Source organism: Electrona antarctica (genome assembly GCF_951216825.1).
Source record: "Electrona antarctica genome assembly, chromosome: 4".
NCBI lineage: Eukaryota > Metazoa > Chordata > Actinopteri > Myctophiformes > Myctophidae > Electrona > Electrona antarctica.
The window spans coordinates 3,280,217-3,302,716 of NC_136809.1; the positions used below are offsets into that span (position 1 = coordinate 3,280,217).

The window sequence follows — 22,500 nt, forward strand, 5'->3', positions numbered from 1 at the left end:
ACACACACACACACACACACACACACACACACACACACACACACACACACACAGTTTGCAGTGATGTTACCAACCTGATTTCAACTCCAGAATGTTTTAACGTATACAGTTATTACAGTATGTCCCCATTTTAAATATCCCAGAATCAATAATTCATACTTACCTCTTTGTAGTGGTGCTGCACCATTCTTGCTCAAAATGTGAACCTCGAAGAATTGAGATCACGATTCTCATTATTTCCATGGAAATATGCATTGTCTTTAGTCTGTAGTTGCTGAACATGAACTACATTCAAAATGTGTCACCTGGAGCCTGGAGCCACAGTGGAGCCATAACTACTGTGGCTTTTTAAACGGACAACATCAAAGTGCTCGACTTAAACCTCTATTTTTCACACTTTTAGACCATATCCGTGTTCATCATATGGGCATACCTAACAATGGATGCCAAAAAAAATGGGCAAATTCTCATATTTGTGTGTTTTTATATCAAAAGTCCATACAAATATATTTTGTATTACTTCCTGAAAACGAAAACGTGCTGCGTGATGACGTGTCGAGGCCCACATAGATAAAAGCCAATAAAAATGAAGCTCACCCGTTTAATTCCCCATATCTCCGCATCCGTCCAGCACTGGCAGCACAGCTGCTACTGATTACAGAAATCCTCCGTTTTTATTCCCATTCAAGATAACATCCAGACAGTGTATTACTCGGTTTCAACTTAATCATCACGCTAAAATATGTATCTCAAAACATTATAGGGTAGAAATAAGCCACATAACAGTAAACTGGTACAGCTGGCCGTCTATCTGACTGGTAAAAAAACACACACCGTGCGCTGCATATAGCATAGCTACCGTCCCTAGCTACCGTCCCATCGCCTGAAGGGATGCAACGCTCTGATTGGTTCAGAAACTTCAGACCGGTGTTTCAACTTGAAACCGTTTGAAACTTCAAAATAAAATGTCCACCATTTCCGTTGCACTACGCCTTTAAGCCCCAAACCACACCAGTTGTAGCCTGGGGTCCACCTATGCTTTCTATGGCATAGGCAGCTCCCGGCAGGATCCGCCGGGAGAATCTAGACGCAGCTGCGCGACATGAGACTAATTAATTAGACTGAGCGACAGAGAGAGAGAGGAGTGTGTGTACGGGTGTGCGTCAATTTAACAAAGGTGCAGACGATCAGAAATCAGCAGAGAGTGATCGACGTTTGCGGGGGTTCATGTGTTTGGTCTGACAGAGCATTGGTCCGAACGACAACCTACCTCAAACCCTCACCCTAACCTCCCCCCGGGGCAGCACACCTAAACCTAACCCCAACCCTCTCCCGACCCCCAGCGCACCTCGGACCAATGCTCCTTCCAACCAAAGCTCCGTCGGACCATAGTATGCCTCCCCGTGTGCGCTACTGTAGGCCTATGGCGAATTGAAGTGGACTCGGTCCCAGACCTTTGTTTTTCTCCCTGGAAATAAAAACGTCTGGGTTTCCGAGGCTACACCAGTTGCAACTACTCGCAACTAATCGGTTTTTAAGGCATGTCACACCAATAATGCAACTCCTTGCCACTGCCATTGGGGATAATGGTTGCGAGTAGTTGTAGTTGTCGTAAGGAGTTGCGAGTAGTTGTATTGGTGTGGTTTGATTGGGCCTTAAAGTCTCTCTCTCTTGTAGCAAAAAACACAAGAGTAACTGAAATGAATTGGACAGCCAAACTAGTGCTGCACGATTCTTGCTCAAATGGAGGAATTGAGATTGCGACGTAATCTAGATTGCAACCTTTTTTCGATGAATTGTGCAGCACTATATTTGTAGCAGTAAGTGTTTTGGTATGGTAGGCTATGTTGTGTGTGAGGTGTGCTATAGTTCAACACATTGGGTTTAACCCATTCTGAGCGGGAACCCCTTTTGGTGTTTTAAGCATTATGTTGTAATTTCTTTTTTTTAACAATATATTTATTGCATTTTTCTTTTCTTTTTTTACAAACAGACAATACAACAGAACAATACATAATACATCAGACAATACAATTACTTAAAAAAACCAAAAACAAAAACAAAACAAACATACAGTACATACATATAAATACAGTATATTAAAATAAAATAAGGGCACTGGTAACAACAACAGAGTCCTTATGGCCACAAGACCAAATAGCTGCAGAGAATACAATTAAACATTTTCAGTTTCCACCATTAAATAAGATAAATCATTAACCGTAATATACTGGATAAACCGTCCCCATATCTTATCAAACATCTCTTGTTTATTTTTCAATTATGTTATAATTTAGCTATTGAAAAATAGCAGATCTACAAGCTCATAGCGCGGCACCGAGTACCGCGCTACGAGCTTGTAGGTCTGCTATTTGTTTATATATATATTCTTTCACAGCGAACGTTTTTAACTCAAATCTTTGCTTCTGGGGGGTCCCTGGAACAACATTTTCAGATGGGGGTCGGTGGCCAATTACATATAATTTTTGGGGTCCTTGACATGGAATATTGAGAGTCTGCACTGACACAGAAACATGGGTTTGTCAGAAAACTGTCAGGATCTTTTAAATTTCGACGTCAGGTCTAAATGCGTCAACTATCAAGGCGTACGCCGGAAAAGCTCAGTAATATGAAGCTTCCACTTTGCCAAGTCTAGAGCTTTGATGAGGAGAGAGAGAGAGAGAGAGAGAGAGGGAGAGGGAGAGGGAGAGGGAGAGAGAGAGAGAGAGAGGGAGAGGGAGAGGGAGAGAGGGAGAGGGAGAGAGAGAGGGAGAGGGAGAGGGAGAGGGAGAGGGAGAGGGAGAGAGAGAGAGAGAGAGAGAGAGCTTCAGTTAATAACCATTATGTAACGTTGGCCTTAATGAGTTTTTCCTCTAAAACAGCTTTTGCCACATTCTCTCTACCTGATTAGAGTTTATACCATTTGCAACAAATGTAATCCAGCTGGACACATGACACATGACAGCAGCGTCTGGAAACAGTACTCTGGACAGTACTCTGGACACATGACAGCAGCGTCTGGAAACATGACAGCAGCGTCTGGACACATGACAGCAGCGTCTGGAAACATGACAGCAGCGTCTGGAAACAGTACTCTTACAATTTACAATTTAGGCATTTAGCAGACGCTCTTAATCCAGAGCGATTTACAATAAGCAAGAACAAAAAGCATGGGAATACATCACATATGTAAAAATGCATTTATCGCGAAACATGCGTAAGCTAAGAACGTGACTAGAACATATCTATATAATGACACTATACATATAAACTATAACTAGAACATATCTATATAATGACACTATACATATAAACTACACATATATGCTATACTATGCTGTACATATATACTATGAAGTGCTATGACTACATACAATGCACTTATTGTGCTGTCTACATGACATGCTATAAGTCTGTTTCAAATGCTATATAAGTCTAAGAAGTGCTGTCTAAGGGGGGTAGGGTAAGTGCTATGGGCCATGATGGAGTCTGAAAAGGTGGGTTTTCAGACTACGGCGGAAGATTGGGACTGATGCTGCAGTTCTGACTGCAACGGGAAGTGCATTCCACAGTTTTGGGGCCAGAAGGGAGAAGAGTTTGGGACGTGTGGAGCGTTGTCCCGGCGTTTTTAGTGAGGGTACTTCCAGCTTCCCTGCGTTGGCTGATCTGAGTGCGCGGGAGGGTTTGTAGGGTTCAATCATGCTGGCAAGATATGGGGGAGCCATACCTTTGGTTGCTTTAAATGCCAACATCAGAGTTTTGTATTCTGTGCGGGCAGCGACCGGGAGCCAGTGCAGGGAGCGGAGCAGGGGGGAGACATGTGAGAATTTTGGCTGGTTGAAGACCAAGCGAGCTGCGGCATTTTGGATCAGTTGGAGAGGCTTCAGTGCACATGCCGGTAGGCCAGTAAGGAGAGAGTTACAATAGTCAAGTTTTGACAGGACTGTTGTCTGGATTAGGAGCTGGGATGATTCCTGGGTGAGGAACGGTCTAATTCGTCGTATGTTATAGAGTGTGAACCTACAGGATCGAGTGACAGCTGTGATGTGAGTTTTGAACGAGAGCTGACTGTCCAGGACAACACCAAGGTTCCTGGCTGTTGGGACAGACGTTACCAGGTTTGGACACATCTCATTGGTTTGGACACATGACACATGACACATGACAGCAGCGTCTGGACACATGACAGCAGCGTCTGGAAACATGACAGCAGCGTCTGGAAACAGTACTCTCATTGGTTTGGACACATGACAGCAGCGTCTGGAAACATGACAGCAGCGTCTGGAAACATGACAGCAGCGTCTGGAAACAGTACTCTCATTGGTTTGGACACATGACACATGACAGCAGCGTCTGGAAACAGTACTCTCATTGGTTTGGACACATGACACATGACAGCAGCGTCTGGAAACAGTACTCTCATTGGTTTGGACACATGACACATGACAGCAGCGTCTGGAAACAGTACTCTCATTGGTTTGGACACATGACAGCAGCGTCTGGAAACAGTACTCTCATTGGTTTGGACACATGACAGCAGCGTCTGGAAACAGTACTCTCATTGGTTTGGACACATGACAGCAGCGTCTGGAAACAGTACTCTCATTGGTTTGGACACATGACAGCAGCGTCTGGACACATGACAGCAGCGTCTGGACACATGACAGCAGCGTCTGGACACAGTTCTCTCATTGGTTTGGACACATGACAGCAGCGTCTGGAAACATGACAGCAGCGTCTGGAAACAGTACTCTGGACAGTACTCTGGACAGTACTCTGGACACATGACAGCAGCGTCTGGAAACAGTACTCTGGACAGTACTCTGGACAGTACTCTGGACACATGACAGCAGCGTCTGGAAACAGTACTCTCATTGGTTTGGACACATGACAGCAGCGTCTGGAAACAGTACTCTCATTGGTTGACACATGACAGCAGCGTCTGGAAACAGTACTCTCATTGGTTTGGACACATGACAGCAGCGTCTGGAAACAGTACTCTCATTGGTTGACACATGACAGCAGCGTCTGGAAACAGTACTCTCATTGGTTTGGACACATGACAGCAGCGTCTGGAAACAGTACTCTCATTGGTTGACACATGACAGCAGCGTCTGGAAACAGTACTCTCATTGGTTGACACATGACAGCAGCGTCTGGAAACAGTACTCTCATTGGTTTGGACACATGACACATGACACATGACAGCAGCGTCTGGAAACGGTACTCTCATTGGTTTGGACACATGACAGCAGCGTCTGGAAACAGTACTCTCATTGGTTTGGACACATGACAGCAGCGTCTGGAAACAGTACTCTCATTGGTTGACACATGACAGCAGCGTCTGGAAACAGTACTCTCATTGGTTGACACATGACAGCAGCGTCTGGAAACAGTACTCTCATTGGTTGACACATGACAGCAGCGTCTGGAAACAGTACTCTCATTGGTTTGGACACATGACAGCAGCGTCTGGAAACAGTACTCTCATTGGTTTGGACACATGACAGCAGCGTCTGGAAACAGTACTCTCATTGGTTTGGACACATGACAGCAGCGTCTGGAAACAGTACTCTCATTGGTTGACACATGACAGCAGCGTCTGGAAACTGTACTCTCATTGGTTGACACATGACAGCAGCGTCTGGAAACAGTACTCATTGGTTTTTACTTAACCGTCTGCCCGCCGGACACATGGAACACGAGAACCTACTTTTCTCTCGTTCTCCGCCAAACGCGAGATTCTCGGGTTTGAATTGTTTAATCCATTTAATCCGTTTCGATCGCTAGCTGATGTTGCTACCGCAACAACACTCTGGGACACGAACACACAATGACCGCGGCCATTTTGAAGATGCGCGCGCAGGGCGGACAATGCAAGTCATTGAAAACAAGCACTTCCAAACTCTGACACTTATACAAAAATAATCAAATGCAGGGCATTTCTTGACAGAAAGTAGCTCATAACGTTTCTATGGTGGATTTTTATGAAACAAAAACTTTGCAGATAGAAAGAGGATAATTCAAGCTTTTCGTACAGCTGCAAGCCTGCAATGTTGGTGAGTTTAACATTGTTTAATGCAATCAGACAGGACTTTTCTGTTTGGATGAATGGGCTGTAGCCTGTCAAGGCCAGAAAGTAGTTTTTTGCCACTCAGTGGGCGTTCCCGCATAACTTCCAGGTACGATAATGTCACACGCATACACTCTATTCGGCTCACGGGCAGAGCTTGATTGGTTGAGCCTCAATTGGCTGAGGCAGAGGCTGGAAATTTCACAGGTGAAAGGAGTTGGCCTTCATTAGGCCCACTGGCAGAGCCTGGCCCAGGTGAAAGGAGTTGGCCTCATTAGGCCCACTGGCAGAGCCTGGCCCAGGTGAAAGGAGTTGGCCTCATTAGGCCCACTGGCAGAGCCTGGCCCAGGTGAAAGGAGTTGGCCTCATTAGGCCCACTGGCAGAGCCTGGCCCAGGTGAAAGGAGTTGGCCTCATTAGGCCCACTGGCAGAGCCTGGCCCAGGTGAAAGGAGTTGGCCTCATTAGGCCCACTGGCAGAGCCTGGCCCAGGTGAAAGGAGTTGGCCTCATTAGGCCCACTGGCAGAGCCTGGCCCAGGTGAAAGGAGTTGGCCTCATTAGGCCCACTGGCAGAGCCTGGTCCAGGTGAAAGGAGTTGGCCTCATTAGGCCCACTGGCAGAGCCTGGCCCAGGTGAAAGGAGTTGGCCTCATTAGGCCCACTGGCAGAGCCTGGCCCAGGTGAAAGGAGTTGGCCTTCATTAGGCCCACTGGCAGAGCCTGGCCCAGGTGAAAGGAGTTGGCCTCATTAGGCCCACTGGCAGAGCCTGACCCAGGTGAAAGGGGTTGGCCTCATTAGGCCCACTGGCAGAGCCTGGCCCAGGTGAAAGGAGTTGGCCTCATTAGGCCCACTGGCAGAGCCTGGCCCAGGTGAAAGGAGTTGGCCTCATTAGGCCCACTGGCAGAGCCTGGCCCAGGTGAAAGGAGTTGGCCTCATTAGGCCCACTGGCAGAGCCTGGCCCAGGTGAAAGGAGTTGGCCTCATTAGGCCCACTGGCAGAGCCTGGCCCAGGTGAAAGGAGTTGGCCTCATTAGGCCCACTGGCAGAGCCTGACCCAGGTGAAAGGAGTTGGCCTCATTAGGCCCACTGGCAGAGCCTGGCCCAGGTGAAAGGAGTTGGCCTCATTAGGCCCACTGACAGAGCCTGGCCCATGTGAAAGGAGTTGGCCTCATTAGGTCCACTGGCAGAGCCTGACCAGAGCCTTTTGTAGTGGTTCTGGAGAACCGTGGGTCCGACCGACTCTATACCGGGCACTGCACTCCCTGTGGGGGTGTAGGATCGCGTGTGTCAAATGTGAAGTCGGTGGGTCAAACGGTTCTGTGTGCATTACACACACGCACACGCCCACGCACACGCACAAACGCACGCACGCAGAGACGTGGCACATTTATAGTAGGATAGCAGTGAAAAGGCAATACAGTGAGGAGTGAGGACATGAATAGCAACAAGGATTTAAATTTTTAACTGGCAGAGCCTGGCCCAGGTGAAAGGAGTTGGCCTCATTAGGCCCACTGGCAGAGCCTGGCCCAGGTGAAAGGAGTTGGCCTCATTAGGCCCACTGGCAGAGCCTGACCCAGGTGAAAGGAGTTGGCCTCATTAGGCGGGCGGGAACCCCTTTTGGTGTTTTAAGCATTATGTCATACTTTAGCTATTGAAAAATAGCAGATCTACAAGCTCACAGCGCGGCACTGAGTGCCGTGCTGTGAGCTTGTAGGTCTGCTATTTTTGCAAAATCGTGATAATGTGACGCAGAACTTTGAATATCTTCTTTCACAATGAACGTTTCTAACTCAAATGTTTGCTTCTGGGGAGGTCCCTGAAACTACACATATTCAGATGGGGGTCCGCGGCCAATTACATATAATCTTGGGGGTCCTTGACGTGAAAATGTCATAGACTGACATAGAAACATGGGTTTTTCAGAAAAGTGTCAGGATTTAGAAGACATTTGTAGAATCGTTCCCAGGTCTAAATGGGTTAAAAGCTCAACTAGAAGACAGAGTGTAGAGGAGTGTATCATATTTTACAGTGTAGAGGAGTGTATCATATTTTACAGTGTAGAGGAGTGTATAATATTTTACAGTGTAGAGGAGTGTATCATATTTTACAGTGTAGAGGAGTGTATAATATTTTACAGTGTAGAGGAGTGTATCATATTTTACAGTGTAGAGGAGTGTATCATATTTTACAGTGTAGAGGAGTGTATCATATTTTACAGTGTAGAGGAGTATATCATATGTTACAGTGTAGAGGAGTGTATCATATTTTACAGTGTAGAGTAGTGTATAATATTTTACAGTGTAGAGGAGTGTATCATATTTTACAGTGTAGAGGAGTGTATCATATTTTACAGTGTAGAGGAGTGTATCATATTGCACAGTGTAGAGTAGTGTATAATATTGTACAGTGTAGAGGAGTGTATCATATTTTACAGTGTAGAGGAGTGTATCATATTGCACAGTGTAGAGTAGTGTATAATATTGTACAGTGTAGAGGAGTGTATCATATTGCTGAGCTGTGACACCAGTGAACTATAATATCCTGCACTGTGTCGTGACTAACTCTGTTTTGCTGCCATTACAGGCGAGGCATGCCGGAGCTTCATCGATTTGGCCCCTGCGTCCGAGAAAGGTGAGTGATTCAGGACATTTGAACAGCAATGTCTGTCCCTCCCTATGTCCATATGTCCCTCCCTATGTCCCTATGTCCATACTGTATGTCCATCCCTATGTCCGTCCCTACTGTATGTTTAGGGTACCAGTAGGGGCAAAAGTGGCACTGTTGTGCTAGAAACAGAGAGAGATAGTGTTGCACTGTTTTTCCTCTAATTGTGAGAGAGAGAGAGAGAGAGAGAGAGAGAGAGAGAGAGAGAGAGAGAGAGAGAGAGAGAGAGAGAGAGAGAGAGAGAGAGAGAGAGAGAGAGAGAGAGATATCTGCATCTGCTAATTAGTGTGGTTGCCCAAAGGGCAACCAGACTATAGTACTTGTAACACTTTATTATTATTCCAAAGATTAGTCTTTTGTTTGACGCACTACTCCTCCCACAGTTTTGACTGTACGCACTTGAGCCATATCTCAAATTGACTGGCTTCATCGGGAAGGATGTGCTTGTATTTTTTTAAGAGAAATGTTGTATAGTTTAATTGATATTAATTTATTAGTGAATAAAATTTCCCCATTGACATGAATGGGAAAATGCGATTTTTCGCATTTTCTCACATTCAAGTATTTTTTCCTCGGAGACTGTAAGCACTATAGTTACAAAACGTGGAGGGTAGGTTCATAATAATTACTAAAATTAATTAACTTATAATGTTATCGGTCGGCCTCATGGTGGCGCTATAACAGCCCACTTTACGTTTTGGCTTATAACTCTTGAACCGTAGGTCGTAAAATCAAAATATCCTTTTCCCTGGCTTCCTTGGGTCATGACGCATCTCCCCATATAGGCCACGCCCATTTGCGTCATGATAGATTTTCCGCCATTTTGAATTTTCTCCAAAACACACTTTTTGCTGCTCCTTCTACAGATTTTGTCCAAATCTCACAAAAATCTGTACACATGATCTCCAGACCTTTCCGATGAAAACTCGAACGGCGGAATTTTTATAGTGTGTATCGTTCGGCCGTAATCGTCGTCCGAAGTTAGCAGGAGGGGCCTACTTTACAAAAAACGCCACAAATCACGAACGGAATGTCCAATCCATCCCAAATTTGAATCACTTGTCACGGGTGGGTTACTCAACCCAGAGACAAAAGCAATTCCATTTCCATCCATAGGGGGCGCCGCAAATGCGGAAAATGTAACCATTTGTCGCGAAAACATGATTTTTGGGGGATAAATCCCCTCTGAATTACTTACGCATGATCGCAGGGGTGACGTGACATTGTAATTGGCTGGCAATATCAGTGGGAGGGGCCTATGTAAGCCACTGCGGCAACCACACTTTGCAATTTTTTAAAATTGCGACCTTTCTAGTTCCCCCACATAACTGTCATTTCTCGACCGTTTCGGACGCGGGCCGGCACCCTGGGTGCGCTCCTATGGATTTCCTATGAAATTCCGGGGACCCCCACATGGAGTTGCACCACTCAATTCACACTGGTTAAAACGGGTTAACTCAACTGGTGCATTGATTGATTGAATACTTAAAGGACCACTTCACCACTTTTCAACCTATCTTCATATAATAGGTCCTCACTAATAATCATGATAAAATGGAACGATTTTTTTCTACTCAGTCTGTGTCTCATAGGAGGGCTGTGGGCAGTTTAGAAACTGTCTTCCAGTGACATCATACTTAGGCAGATTATTTTTGAAACAAGATTTTTTTACAAAAATGTTTAGATTTTCATTATCGTGAGAACGATTGCTTCCATTTTCGCATTGCAACTTTTCAGGACTAGAAAGCCTGCAGTTTCTATTAGCTTGTATTCCCCATCGATGATGTCACTGGAAGACGGTTTCTGAACTGCCCACAGCCCTCCTATGAGCCATTTTTTCATGATTATTAGTGTGGACCTATTATATGAAGATAGGTTTAAAAGTGGTGAAGTGGTCCTTTAACAGTTTGCAATTAGTACAGAGGTACGTTTTACAATGATTGTTAGGATAGCACTTCTGGGGGGGGGGGGGGGTCCCTGGAACAACATATTTTCAGATGGGGGTCGGCGGGCAATTTAGAAGAAGGAGAATACCAGCACTCACAGAGTAGTCCTTTAAGGCACTTTGTTGTTTCATCTTTACATGGGAAGGTTACAACACGACGGACGCGTTTCGGCCAGGGGCCTTCGTCAGCGTTGTAAATGCTGTAAACAAAGTGGCGTGTCACATTTATACTGTCAGACGGTGCGACATCCTCCCCTGTCCGGGTAGATACACACCACAACCAGCTAAACCCCTTCAGTATGCTGCAAGCAGCAACACAACGAAAGTGCAAACGCAATTAATTTACATATTCAGAAAATAAATGATTAACAAAAAAGTCAGTTTGTCCATAAGACTTCGGTAATTCATGAGGCACCAACTGCTGGTATCAGTTTTTAGGTCCATGTTACAATATTTAAATACATAATATATATCCAACATTATTAAATAGGTCGGCGGGCAATTACATATAAGTCTGGTGCTCCTTGACATGAAATAGTTTGAGAACCACTGATAGACAGTAGAAACATACGTTTTTCTGTATCTATCATGATTTAGAAGACATTTGTAGAATCTGGTATCAGGTAAAAATTATTTTCGCTCCTATGCCACCAAAATGTGGAACGCCCTACCAACAGTCATTAAGACATGTGAATCCCTTGACTCCTTCAAAACCGCTCTCAAAGGGCACCTACGGACGGCAATTTGAAACTGGCCCCCGTAAAATCCCCCCTTTTTCCCTCACTGTATATGTTTATTTTCCCTTTTTACCTCCATTATGATGAATTTCTGTTCTTTGTCTATAATATAGAAGTGTCTATTTGTACGTCTCTAAATGTTTTGATGAATTGAACAAGGTGGACCCTCTTGTAAACAAGTGTAATGCTTAATTGGGTCGTCCACTCACAGTTAACAGCCTTTGTATTGAGTTTGTGCTTGAAATGTACTGTAATTCTGCAAACTGCTAATTTCAATCAATCAATCAAAAAGGTCTTAAAGGTGAACTATAGCTAACTTTGAGCATATATATATGTTGACATTCATCCATTGCAGTTTCTGTCTGTGGGGGAGGGGGGGGGGGGGGGGGGGGGGGGAGCACTGCCGGATCACTTCATTGATCCCTTTGATGAACTCCAAAGAGTTTGTAATAAATGTGCACTGAGTTGATTGATTGGGACATTAAATGGTGTCAAACTCGTTGGTTTATAGTGTTCTCTCTGATCAATGGATGCATCAATGCATCAAAAGACTGATCAATGGATGCATCAATGCATCAATCACTGTGATACCTGTCAGAGGGGGGGGGTGCACACCATAATAAGTTATAAAGGATAGAGTGCGGACAGCAGTGTTGATTTTAGTTTTAGTCTTGGTCTCTTGAATAGTTTTTATTTAGTTTTAGTCACATTTTAGTCACCTGGAATGTTTTAGTGTTAGTCTATGTCATAAGATTTTAGTCGACCAAATCTGCAGTTGATTTAGTCGAACAAAATGTATTTTGGCGGGCCTTGATGCCGTCGTAAGGATGCCGTCATCACTTGCTGAAAATAGCCGATCTACAAGCTCACAATGTGTCGCGCTGCGACGCGTTGTGAGCTTGTAGATCTGCTATTTTCAGCATGCAACTAATTGTAAAATGACTTACTTTACTGGATCTCTTGTCCACTAGTGCCTTCCTATATATATATATATATATATATATATATATATATATATATATATATATATACACACACACATACCCTCAGATCGTTGGGTAGGGTTCTCCTGACTCCCATGAAAACTAAACTAGTCACCATGGGTGACCGGGCTTTCACAGCCATGGGCACCATATTTGTGCAATGCCCTACCCCAGAACCTGAGGGACGCAACCTCAGTGTTTGTGGAATGCCCTATACCCATAACCTGAGGGACGCAACCTCAGTGTTTGTGGAATGCCCTATACCCATAACCTGAGGGACGCAACCTCAGTGGCGCTTTTTTAAATCACTGTTAAAAAACCCACCTATTCACACAGGCTTTCCCCTAGATTTATTGTATGGTCGTCACTATGTGGTATTGTTTTATTGTATTTCTTCTGTGTACTGCTGTAACGTTTTATTGCTGTTGTTTTATTCCAGTTAAGTTCCTCTAAACTGATGTATTGCCTTTTTTATATTCCACTGGAAAACACTTTGTATAACTCTGTTTGGAAAAGCGCTTTATAAATAAAGTTTATTATTATATGATATGCCTTGATCCCGTTTTGATCCGCGTCAGCACCTTTTATGATCATTACCTTTTGATATCTCTGAGAACCTGGTTCCTCTTTTTCTACCAACATTTACATGTTCTTAACATGTTACATGTTCTTCTGAAAGAATATATATTCAAAGATTTGTGCCGCATTTTCACGATTTTTCAAAAATAGCAGACCTACAAGCTCGTAGCGCGCCACTCGGTGGCGCGCTATGAGCTTGTAGATCTGCTATTTTTCAATAGCTAAAGTATAACATAATGCTTAGTTAAAACACCAAAAGGGGTTACCGCCCAGAATGGGTTAATAGTGATTGACGGACAAACACACTGGCCTTGTCTTAAAGCAGGGGGTGGGCAACGTTGACGATGGAGAGGGCCACTATATTTCCACACTCGCTCCAGAGGGCCATATTGCATATTACTGTCGTAGCAAAAATAGCCGATCTACAAGCTCAAAACAGCACTATTTTTGCTATATTTGAATTGAAATCCTGAAAAAAATGTGGCAATTTCGTTTTGGAGATTTCAAATGAATTTCGTTATAGTTAAGTTCACTTTATGAACTAAATCCAAACACATTTGGACATACAAAAGCGGGTCATGTTTGCATGTTTGGAATTGTAACAGCTGAAATCAATAATATATCAGTATTCTGACATTAACATGCGAGCTGGGGGCCGCATGTGGTCCCCGGGCCCCCAGTTGCCCAAAGTCAAAACAAACACTTTATTTGGTCAGTCGTTGCACCTTGTTGCCCACTCCTCACCATAGAGGACGGCAATGTAAATGACTATTCCATATCCCATACTGTACTCCATACTGTACGTATGTCCATGCATGAGTTATATCTAGGGATGCATAATATAATTGGAATCGGCCATATCGGTATCGGAACTCTCAAAATAATACAGATTATTTAATCGGTTTTCACCAGTAAAACATTTTTTAAATGAAAAATGTAAAAATTAATCAATGAATTCAATATGAATCAAAAGTTTCTATAGTACCTCTATAGTCTAAAACAAAAGCCAAATCAAATATGATGTAAAATCTTAAGTAAAAATAAACTTTACATTTTTCTACATTTAATGTGTGTCTCATTCAGTTGTGAAAACATACACTTGGTAAAGAGTATATGATATTTATTGATTGATGAAATACTTTATTAACAGGCTTTGGGCCAATAAGCCCCTATAGGGCCTAGACTTGTTTCCATTGTGGTCCTCTGTATAATATCGGAATCATAAATAATCGGAGATCGGATATCTGTCATAATTTCATAATTGTGCACCCCTGAATTATATCCATTGAATAGAGTTAGGTTAAATTAGAATGAAACTAACTGAGCAATGTTGTTGTTACCACTCTCTTTGAAGAAGAAGCCTGTCTGGGGGGGAGGGGTGGAGCACAGTAGCCTATGTTAACTTTTGATTAATGGGGGAGATTGTTCTATTGTTCTCATTGGCCAGTCGTTCAAACGCTTTGACGTCATCTGTGGTTTCACCCCAGACTCACTCACTCTCTAGTATAAGAGGAGTTGGTCTGTGTCATTTCTCCACAACTCCACAACTCCACAACTCCTCCAGGATATCTCAGTCATTTCTGATCACATCTGACCGTGGTGTGGACTCCAGACTTCAGGTGAAGATGAACTCTACCGACCACAACTCTGCTGAGCAGGAGGACAACAGCGACCATGGTATGTCACATATACGCTATATCTCTATATCTCTATATCTCTATATCTCTCACTATTTGTTTTCAATCTTATATTTTGTTTTGTTATAATAATGACTAGTTGCTTTGCTGTAGATTTAGATTTAGATCATTTCTGTTTTCCTTCACAGTTTAATCAAATATTCACTTGAATGCAAGATTGAGGGTTCAAGGTTTAAGGTTGACTTTATTTGTCGTTTCACGTGTTTGCACATATAAAACTAAAACCCTAACCCAGGACCAGCAGTGTAACCTATACATACAAGAAGAATATAACATCCTAAAGTGCAGTGCATTAAAACTGAGCAGTATTTGTATTAGTGCTGTTAGTATTTCTTTAGTCTTAAGTGACCTAGCACATCTAAAAGGTTGTATTAGTGCTGTTAGTATTTCTTTAGTCTTAAGTGACCTAGCACATCTAAAAGGTTGTATTAGTGCTGTTAGTATTTCTTTAGTCTTAAGTGACCTAGCACATCTAAAAGGTTGTATTAGTGCTGTTAGTATTTCTTTAGTCTTAAGTGACCTAGCACATCTAAAAGGTTGTATTAGTGCTGTTAGTATTTCTTTAGTCTTAAGTGACCTAGCACATCTAAAAGGTTGTATTAGTGCTGTTAGTATTTCTTTAGTCTTAAGTGACCTAGCACATCTAAAAGGTTGTATTAGTGCTGTTAGTATTTCTTTAGTCTTAAGTGACCTAGCACATCTAAAAGGTTGCAATGTGAGTTCTGCATGTCTTTCTTCCTATATCAACCACCTTTCCTTTCATTTTGTTTCCAATCCAGCGTCTCATCATCAGTCTGGCTCTCCTGTCCTACCAGAGGTGGACGAACAAGGAAGCTCGGCCAAGAAGAAACACCACTGCTGCGCCCAGTGTGGAAAATACTTCCCGAGCGTCTCCACGCTTAAAAAACACCAGCTGATTTACGACGGGGAGAAGCCCTACGGATGTGCCCAGTGCGGACAGCACTTCACTACCATGCCCAACCTCCACAGGCACCAGAGGATCCACACCGGGGAGAAACCCTTTCAGTGTGACGTGTGTGGGAAAGCTTACAGTCAGTCACATCGCTTGGAACTTCACAAGGCCGTTCATGCCGTTGTCGGAGATAATAAACTGTTTCCTTGCGGTGTGGAAGGACAGTGTGGAAGGAGTTTTACCGACGCGAGCCAACGAAAACGCCATGAGCGCACACATGGGATGAACATTGAAAACTGCTATTATGAAAGTTTTTTTGCTCTTGACCAAAATGATCAGTTTTGTCATGGTTAGTTACTGTACTTATCTTGACGGGGTTCCAGGTGGTCCCCATGCAGCTAAATGAGGGGGAGTTGGTAACCAAATGGACCCTTATTAGAGATTTAACTCTAGAGTGCGTGAAATGAAACCAAATGGACCCTCTCAAGAGTTACATCATGCATTGTTAAATGTGTTTTACTTTATTTTTCAAGAAGTCTACAGAATTAGAGAATGTAGAAGAATTGTTATTTTGATCAACTTTTGCCTGCTTTCTCTCCTATGTTACCACATCAATACAGCAAGAAAATAAAGGCAGGGTATACTACACTTTTTGTTTTGTTTTTCTTCTTACTAATTATTTGATCGGCCCCAAAACATTGTGTTTATTGTCATAATTTGTCACGACAAGAGTTGGCTTTGGCGTAAACGTCTTTAAATAAATGCTTTTTGAAAAGCCTATGGGGGAAAACAACAATATTAGCCACAGACACTCACATAATAAGGAACAAGACCTCATACACAAGCAGCCTCCAGGCAGCCAGGCAGCCAGACAGCCTCCAGGCAGCCAGACAGCCTCCAGGCAGCCAGGCAGCCAGACAGCCTCACAAGCAGCCAGACAGCCTCCAGACTGCCAGACAGCCTCCAGGCAGCCAGGCAGCCAGACAGCCTCACAAGCAGCCAGACAGCCTCCAGGCAGCCAGACAGCCTCCAGGCAGCCAGACAGCCTCCAGGCAGCCAGGCAGCCTCCAGGCAGCCTCACAAGCAGCCAGACAGCCTCCAGGCAGCCAGACAGCCAGACAGCCTCACAAGCAGCCAGACAGCCTCACAAGCAGCCAGACAGCCTCCAGGCAGCCAGACAGCCTCCAGGCAGCCAGGCAGCCAGACAGCCTCACAAGCAGCCAGACAGCCTCCAGGCAGCCAGACAGCCTCCAGGCAGCCAGACAGCCTCCAGGCAGCCAGGCAGCCTCCAGGCAGCCTCACAAGCAGCCAGACAGCCTCCAGGCAGCCAGGCAGCCAGACAGCCAGACAGCCTCACAAGCAGCCAGACAGCCTCACAAGCAGCCAGACAGCCTCCAGCATTGCGTTGTAGCAGAGTCAGTTGTGTACTTGTGTTTGATTGATTGATTGAAGAATTTATTAACAGTTTGCAGAATTACAGTACATTTCAAGCACAAACTCAATACAAAGGCTGTTAACTGTGAGTGGACGACCCAATTAAGCATTACACTTGTTTCCAATAGGGTCCACCGTGTTCAAATCATCAAAAACATTTAGAGACGTACAAATAGACGTACAAATAGACACTTCTATATAGACAGAACAGGAATTCATCATAAAGGAGGTAAAAAGGGAAAAGAAACATATACAGTGAGGGAAAAAAAGGGGTGGGGGGGATTCACGTTCAGCTCCGTTAATTTGTTTGTTTTCCTTGGAGGAGCTGCGTTGGGTCCCCAAGTCGGCTCCGTGGCCGTACCTTGAGTTGGCTGTGTGGCCGTGACCGCCTCTTGTGTTGGGTCCCCAAGTCGGCTCCGTGGCCGTACCTTGAGTTGGCTGTGTGGCCACGACCGTCTCTTGTGTTGTCCTTGCGTTCGTGTTTGAGGGATTCCGATTTTACAGGGGCCAGTTTCGAATTGCAGCCGTCCGTAGGTGCCCTTTGAGAGCGGTTTTGAAGGAGTCAAGGGATTCGCATGTCTTAATGACAGTTGGTAGGGCGTTCCACATTTTGGTGGCATAGGAGCGAAAATAATTTAGTCCCTTGTTTGTGCCGAATCTGGGTTGTACATGGTTCGTTGCACTCCCTCTGGTGTTGTGGGTGTGGACTTCGTTAACATTAAGGAAGTATCTAGACAGGTACATGGGTATCTTGGTGGTGTATCGAATCTTGTGGACCAGACCCATTGCAAGATGCTGTACTCTGTCGTCGACCCTAAGCCATTCCAGCCTGTCGAAGTGGGCAGGGGTGAGGTGGGTTCGGGGGGCGAGGTCAAGTAGGAGCCTGACCAGTTTGTTTTGGGAAGTCTGGAGCCTGGTTTTAAGGGCCTTTGAGGTGCTGTGGTACCAGGAGGTGCATGCATAGTCAAAGAAACCCTGTACAAGGGCTCCTGTTAAGGTCTTCAAGGTGTTTTTGTTGACCAGTGAGGAGATCCTGTAAAGGAATCTTGTTCTATGGTTGACCTTTTTGATTACGTTGGTGGCCATTTTATCACCGGAAAGATTAGCCTCCAGGATGGAACCTAGGTAGGTAATTTCATCTTTACGTGTGATAACATTGTCACCCACTCTAACCAAGAAGCCATTTGCCTTGCCTTGCCTTGCCTTGCCTTGGTCTCAAGGGAGATGTTGTAGCAGAGTCAGTTGTGTACTTGTGTTGCCTTGGTCTTAAGGGAGATGTTGTAGCAGAGTCAGTTGTGTACTTGTGTTGCCTTGGTCTTAAGGGAGATGTTGTAGCAGAGTCAGTTGTGTACTTGTGTTGCCTTGGTCTTAAGGGAGATGTTGTAGCAGAGTCAGTTGTGTACTTGTGTTGCCTTGGTCTCAAGGGAGATGTTGTAGCAGACGGCAATGGATATTTATTTGCAATGTGCAGTGTTGGAAAGTACATTCATTCAAGTATTGTACTTTTGAGGTATTTGTTCTTTCTGTTCGTTCTTTACTTTTACTTATGGTCTCGGATCAAAATGTTGTACCTTTACTCCATTACATTTATTTAAAAATGTAAACAGCAGGTGCTTAAGCTCCTGCTGTGCACGCTTCATCTCATCCTGGTCCTTGTTGTTAAAAGCCAAGGACACCTACCGATGAAGGGGTGTGTGTGTGTGTGTGTGTGTGTGTGTGTGTGTGTGTGTGTGTGTGTGTGTGTGTGTGTGTGTGTGTGTGTGTGTGTGTGTGTGTGTGTGTGTGTGTGTGTGTGTGTGTGTGTGTGTGTGTGTGTGCGTGTGTGTGCGTGCGTGCGTGCGTGCGTGCGCGTGTGCGTGCGTGTGTGTGTGTGTGTTCCGCAGGGATCCTGTGGCTCCTGGTGGTCTCTGAGGTTCTGTACATCGTCCTCCTGGTGGTGGGTTTCAGCCTGATGTGTTTGGAGCTGGGTCACTCCAGCACGCTCATCGACGGCCTCAAGGTCAACGCCTTCGCCGCCATCTTCACCGTGCTCTCAGGTAAGCTTGAAAGGCCTATTCCTACTCCAGTTTTATAGGCGATAAATCGGCCACTGAAACGGTGGTTAGTAAAAACAGAAAGTTGGGGTGAGTGGTCAGTCGCTTATACCACCATATACCATATGCCGACGGACGGACGGACGGACGGACGGACGGACGGACGGACGGATGGGCAAACAGATTGCAACAGATTCGACTTAAAGGAGGATATATTAATTTACCAAATCTTACAAAATTAATACTGGAATGAATGCGTTCATATACTGTACTGAAAAGCCATAGGCGATTTGGTAGGGCATTCACAAAGCTAGTATAAACCTTGGTGTCACTTCAGGTCTTCAGTGCTGTGTGTGGTTGTGTGTGGTTGTGTGTGGTTGTGTGTGTGTGTGTGTATGTGTGAGCGAGTGTGTGTGTGTGTGTGTGTGGGGGGGGGGGGGGTGTAGGCCTATGTGTGATTCTGTCTGCTGAAGAACATGAACTAAATGTACTGTATGATGTTCTGTGATGATGAGTCACATTCTGCTCTGGTGTTCATTTATTTATGCGTTTAGGGACATAGCGGCGCATATTTAATGAACACAACACAACACGATTTAGCAAGAATGCTATTCTCCATCTGTAGTCTCCCAAACAGAAAACAGGCAGATGTCTTATTTTCAGGACAATGAATCAGGAATGATGATGGCGAACCCATTCTGGGCGGGAAACCCCTTTTGGTGTTTTATCCATTATTATAAACTTTAGCTATTGAAAAATAGCAGATCTACAAGCTTGCAGCGCGGCACCGAGTGCCGCGCTGCAAGCTTGGTTTTGTATCCTGCCTTTTATCTTCTTCTTTGTAATTATTTGTTCGGCCCCAAAACGTTGTGTTTATTGTCATGATTTGTCACAACTCGAGTTGTCTTTGTCCGCGGCGTAAAAGTCTTTAAATAAATACTTTTTGAAAAGTCTATGAGGAAAATGAACGGGGAATTATTTTCCGGGTCTCTCGAGGGGGCGGGGCTGCGACGCTCCACCATGGCCCATAGCACTTGCCCTAGCCTAGCCCCTTAGATAGCACTTTATGTAGACTAAATAGTATTTTAAACAGACTTATAGCTTAGCTTGTTACGTAGACAGCACTAGAATTGCATTTTCTGTAGTCATAGCACTTTATAGTACACATGTATAATATACATGTGTTAACTACTTTTTATATATGTGACGTATGCCATGCTTTTGTTATTGCTTAATGTAAATCGCTCTGGATTAAGAGCGTCTGCTAAATGCCTAAATTGTAAATTGTACCCTGTTATTTGTGTCTGTGCGCTGCAGGTCTGCTGGGCATGGTGGCTCACATGATGTACTCCCAGGTGTTCCAGGCCACTGTGAGTCTGGGACCCCCGGAGTGGAGACCCTACAACTGGGACTACGGCTGGTCCTTCTGGTATGGCACGTTGCTTTATGTTGTATCTAGAGTCCTTTTGTACGGTAGATAATCTAGCTGGTTTTGGAATTAAACTGTTCATACAGTGAGGGCTAGATCTTGTGCCACCCCTTAACAGGCGGATGAGAAGTCAGAAATTAAGTGCTTAGTATATCCATCAGATCAAAACCACGGATGGACGGAAACGGTTAACCCTTATCCCTAAACCTATTTTGCCATTTTTTACTATTATAAAAAACCTTTTTAAAATAGTTCAAATAGCCGATCTACAAGCTCGCCTTTTTTATTAGGTGCTAGTATACAAACGACTAACGTTTGGACCTATTTGCGCATGGCCGCGGGAAGATATTTACAGTAGGAGGTGCAGAGCGTTCAGTCGCACGCGCGTTAGCGCGGGCCGCAAAATGCGCGCGCATGCGCCTCGTGCACACGCATTTCCGTGCATTTTCGCGCGGAAAAGTGGCTTTTACTTTCCCTCTCCACACACATTAGCAAACTGACACAGGATAAGGCACCGAAACTGTGATACAGCATATTTATTAGGCCTTGTAACAGAAATCTGTTATCATTTTCCCCCTCCTGTCCAAGGGGGGGCTGTGCATGGGGGGGGGGGGGGGGGGGTGCTCCAGCCCCCGCAAGCACCCCTACTTCCCTCAGCCATGCCAATGCGGTCTTCATCAGTGTCAAGTTGTATTTTCATACTTTATAGCTATTTTGAATATTAAAAGGGCAGGCATTATAAGCTGAGGCTTCTGCCAACACTCCCTTTTGGTCAACAAAAAACCGAATACATTGTATAAGGTGTGTTTATTTTAAATGACCAATAAACTTGGAACTAAACTTGAGTCATGACTCTGATGAACTGAAGTAAGACATATAACAATAAAGTGCAAAATGGCCACCGCTTCAATATGGTCAATACTCAATAGACGTCTGTCTGACGTCTAACAACAGCAGTGCTGTGAATCCCCCCTCACACCACCACCACCACCACCACCACCACCATCTCTAATGAAAACAGACCACATACGTACGTACGTATATAGCTCTCGTGTTAGGGAGGGGGGGATTATAAGGCTTTGGTGTCCAAAGCCCCCGATACGGATGTGATTGAAATTGCATAACAGGATATAGTACTATTTCACCCCTTTGAAGAATGTGCGTAGGCCTACTGACTGAGCTACCGAATGTAAAACACAGCAGAAGTCATTGAAAAAGTAAAAGTTGTACCATTTCTGTGACGCATTTGGAGTGTCAAAAGGACAGGAGATGAAGTGATGTTGGGTCATGTGACCCGATGCGCGCTGCGCTGGGAGGGACGTGACCTGATTGACACTAATCTCTGTACAGCTGTGTTTATACCATATACCATTTCTGCTCAGGGTCAAAGTGTCTACAGCCAGTGGAGGGAGAGTAACTAAGTACATATACTTAAAGCTACTATAAGCAATAATGTCAAAAATGTAATGACCTTTCTTTTTTTCTTTTTTTTTGGTATTCAGACAGCCAGCAATGGGTAGAACGCTCCCCCCAAAAATGTAGTCTCTGTGACACATCTAGGGGCCGCAATCTGCATTCAAAGATGTTCCTAGAAGCTTTGTCATTGGTCGATTTGCCTGTCTACTTCCTGATTGGTTAGTCATTGCGACCGGGTTTTTTTTCGACCAATGACAAAGCTTCTAGGAACATCTTTGAATGCAGATTGCGGCCCCTAGATGTGTCACAGAGACTACATCTTTTTTGGGAGCGTTCTACACATTTCTGGCTGTCTGGAAAAAATCACACCCGTGTGAACTGAGTGGTGTAAGGTCTTATATAGCCTGATCAGCTGTGGTCTGACGTAATGTTTGACATAATGAAATCACACCCGGGTGAACTGGGTGACCGTAGCAACCATGCTCATTTTTTGAGCACAGACAGACAGACAGACAGACAGACAGACAGACTAACAAAGCCAGTTGTAGGAGTGGTTTACACCACTCAAAAAAAGAGGTCATTAAAATCATACATATTATT

At 44.5% G+C, this 22,500-nt stretch overlaps 1 protein-coding gene across 1 annotated transcript in view; it reads left to right on the top strand.

Moving 5' to 3' along the window:
• The window catches only part of LOC306922070 (germ cell-specific gene 1-like protein), a gene marked incomplete at both ends in the record, with an annotated part of 28,731 nt that overhangs the window by 5,627 nt on the left and 604 nt on the right, over positions 1-22,500 (top strand). Inside the window, 3 exons of the mRNA XM_079499459.1 lie at positions 8,654-8,701; positions 18,906-19,058; positions 20,373-20,484. Coding sequence (XP_079355585.1) covers positions 8,654-8,701; positions 18,906-19,058; positions 20,373-20,484 — 313 coding nt within the window. The remainder of the gene's footprint in view (positions 1-8,653; positions 8,702-18,905; positions 19,059-20,372; positions 20,485-22,500) is intronic.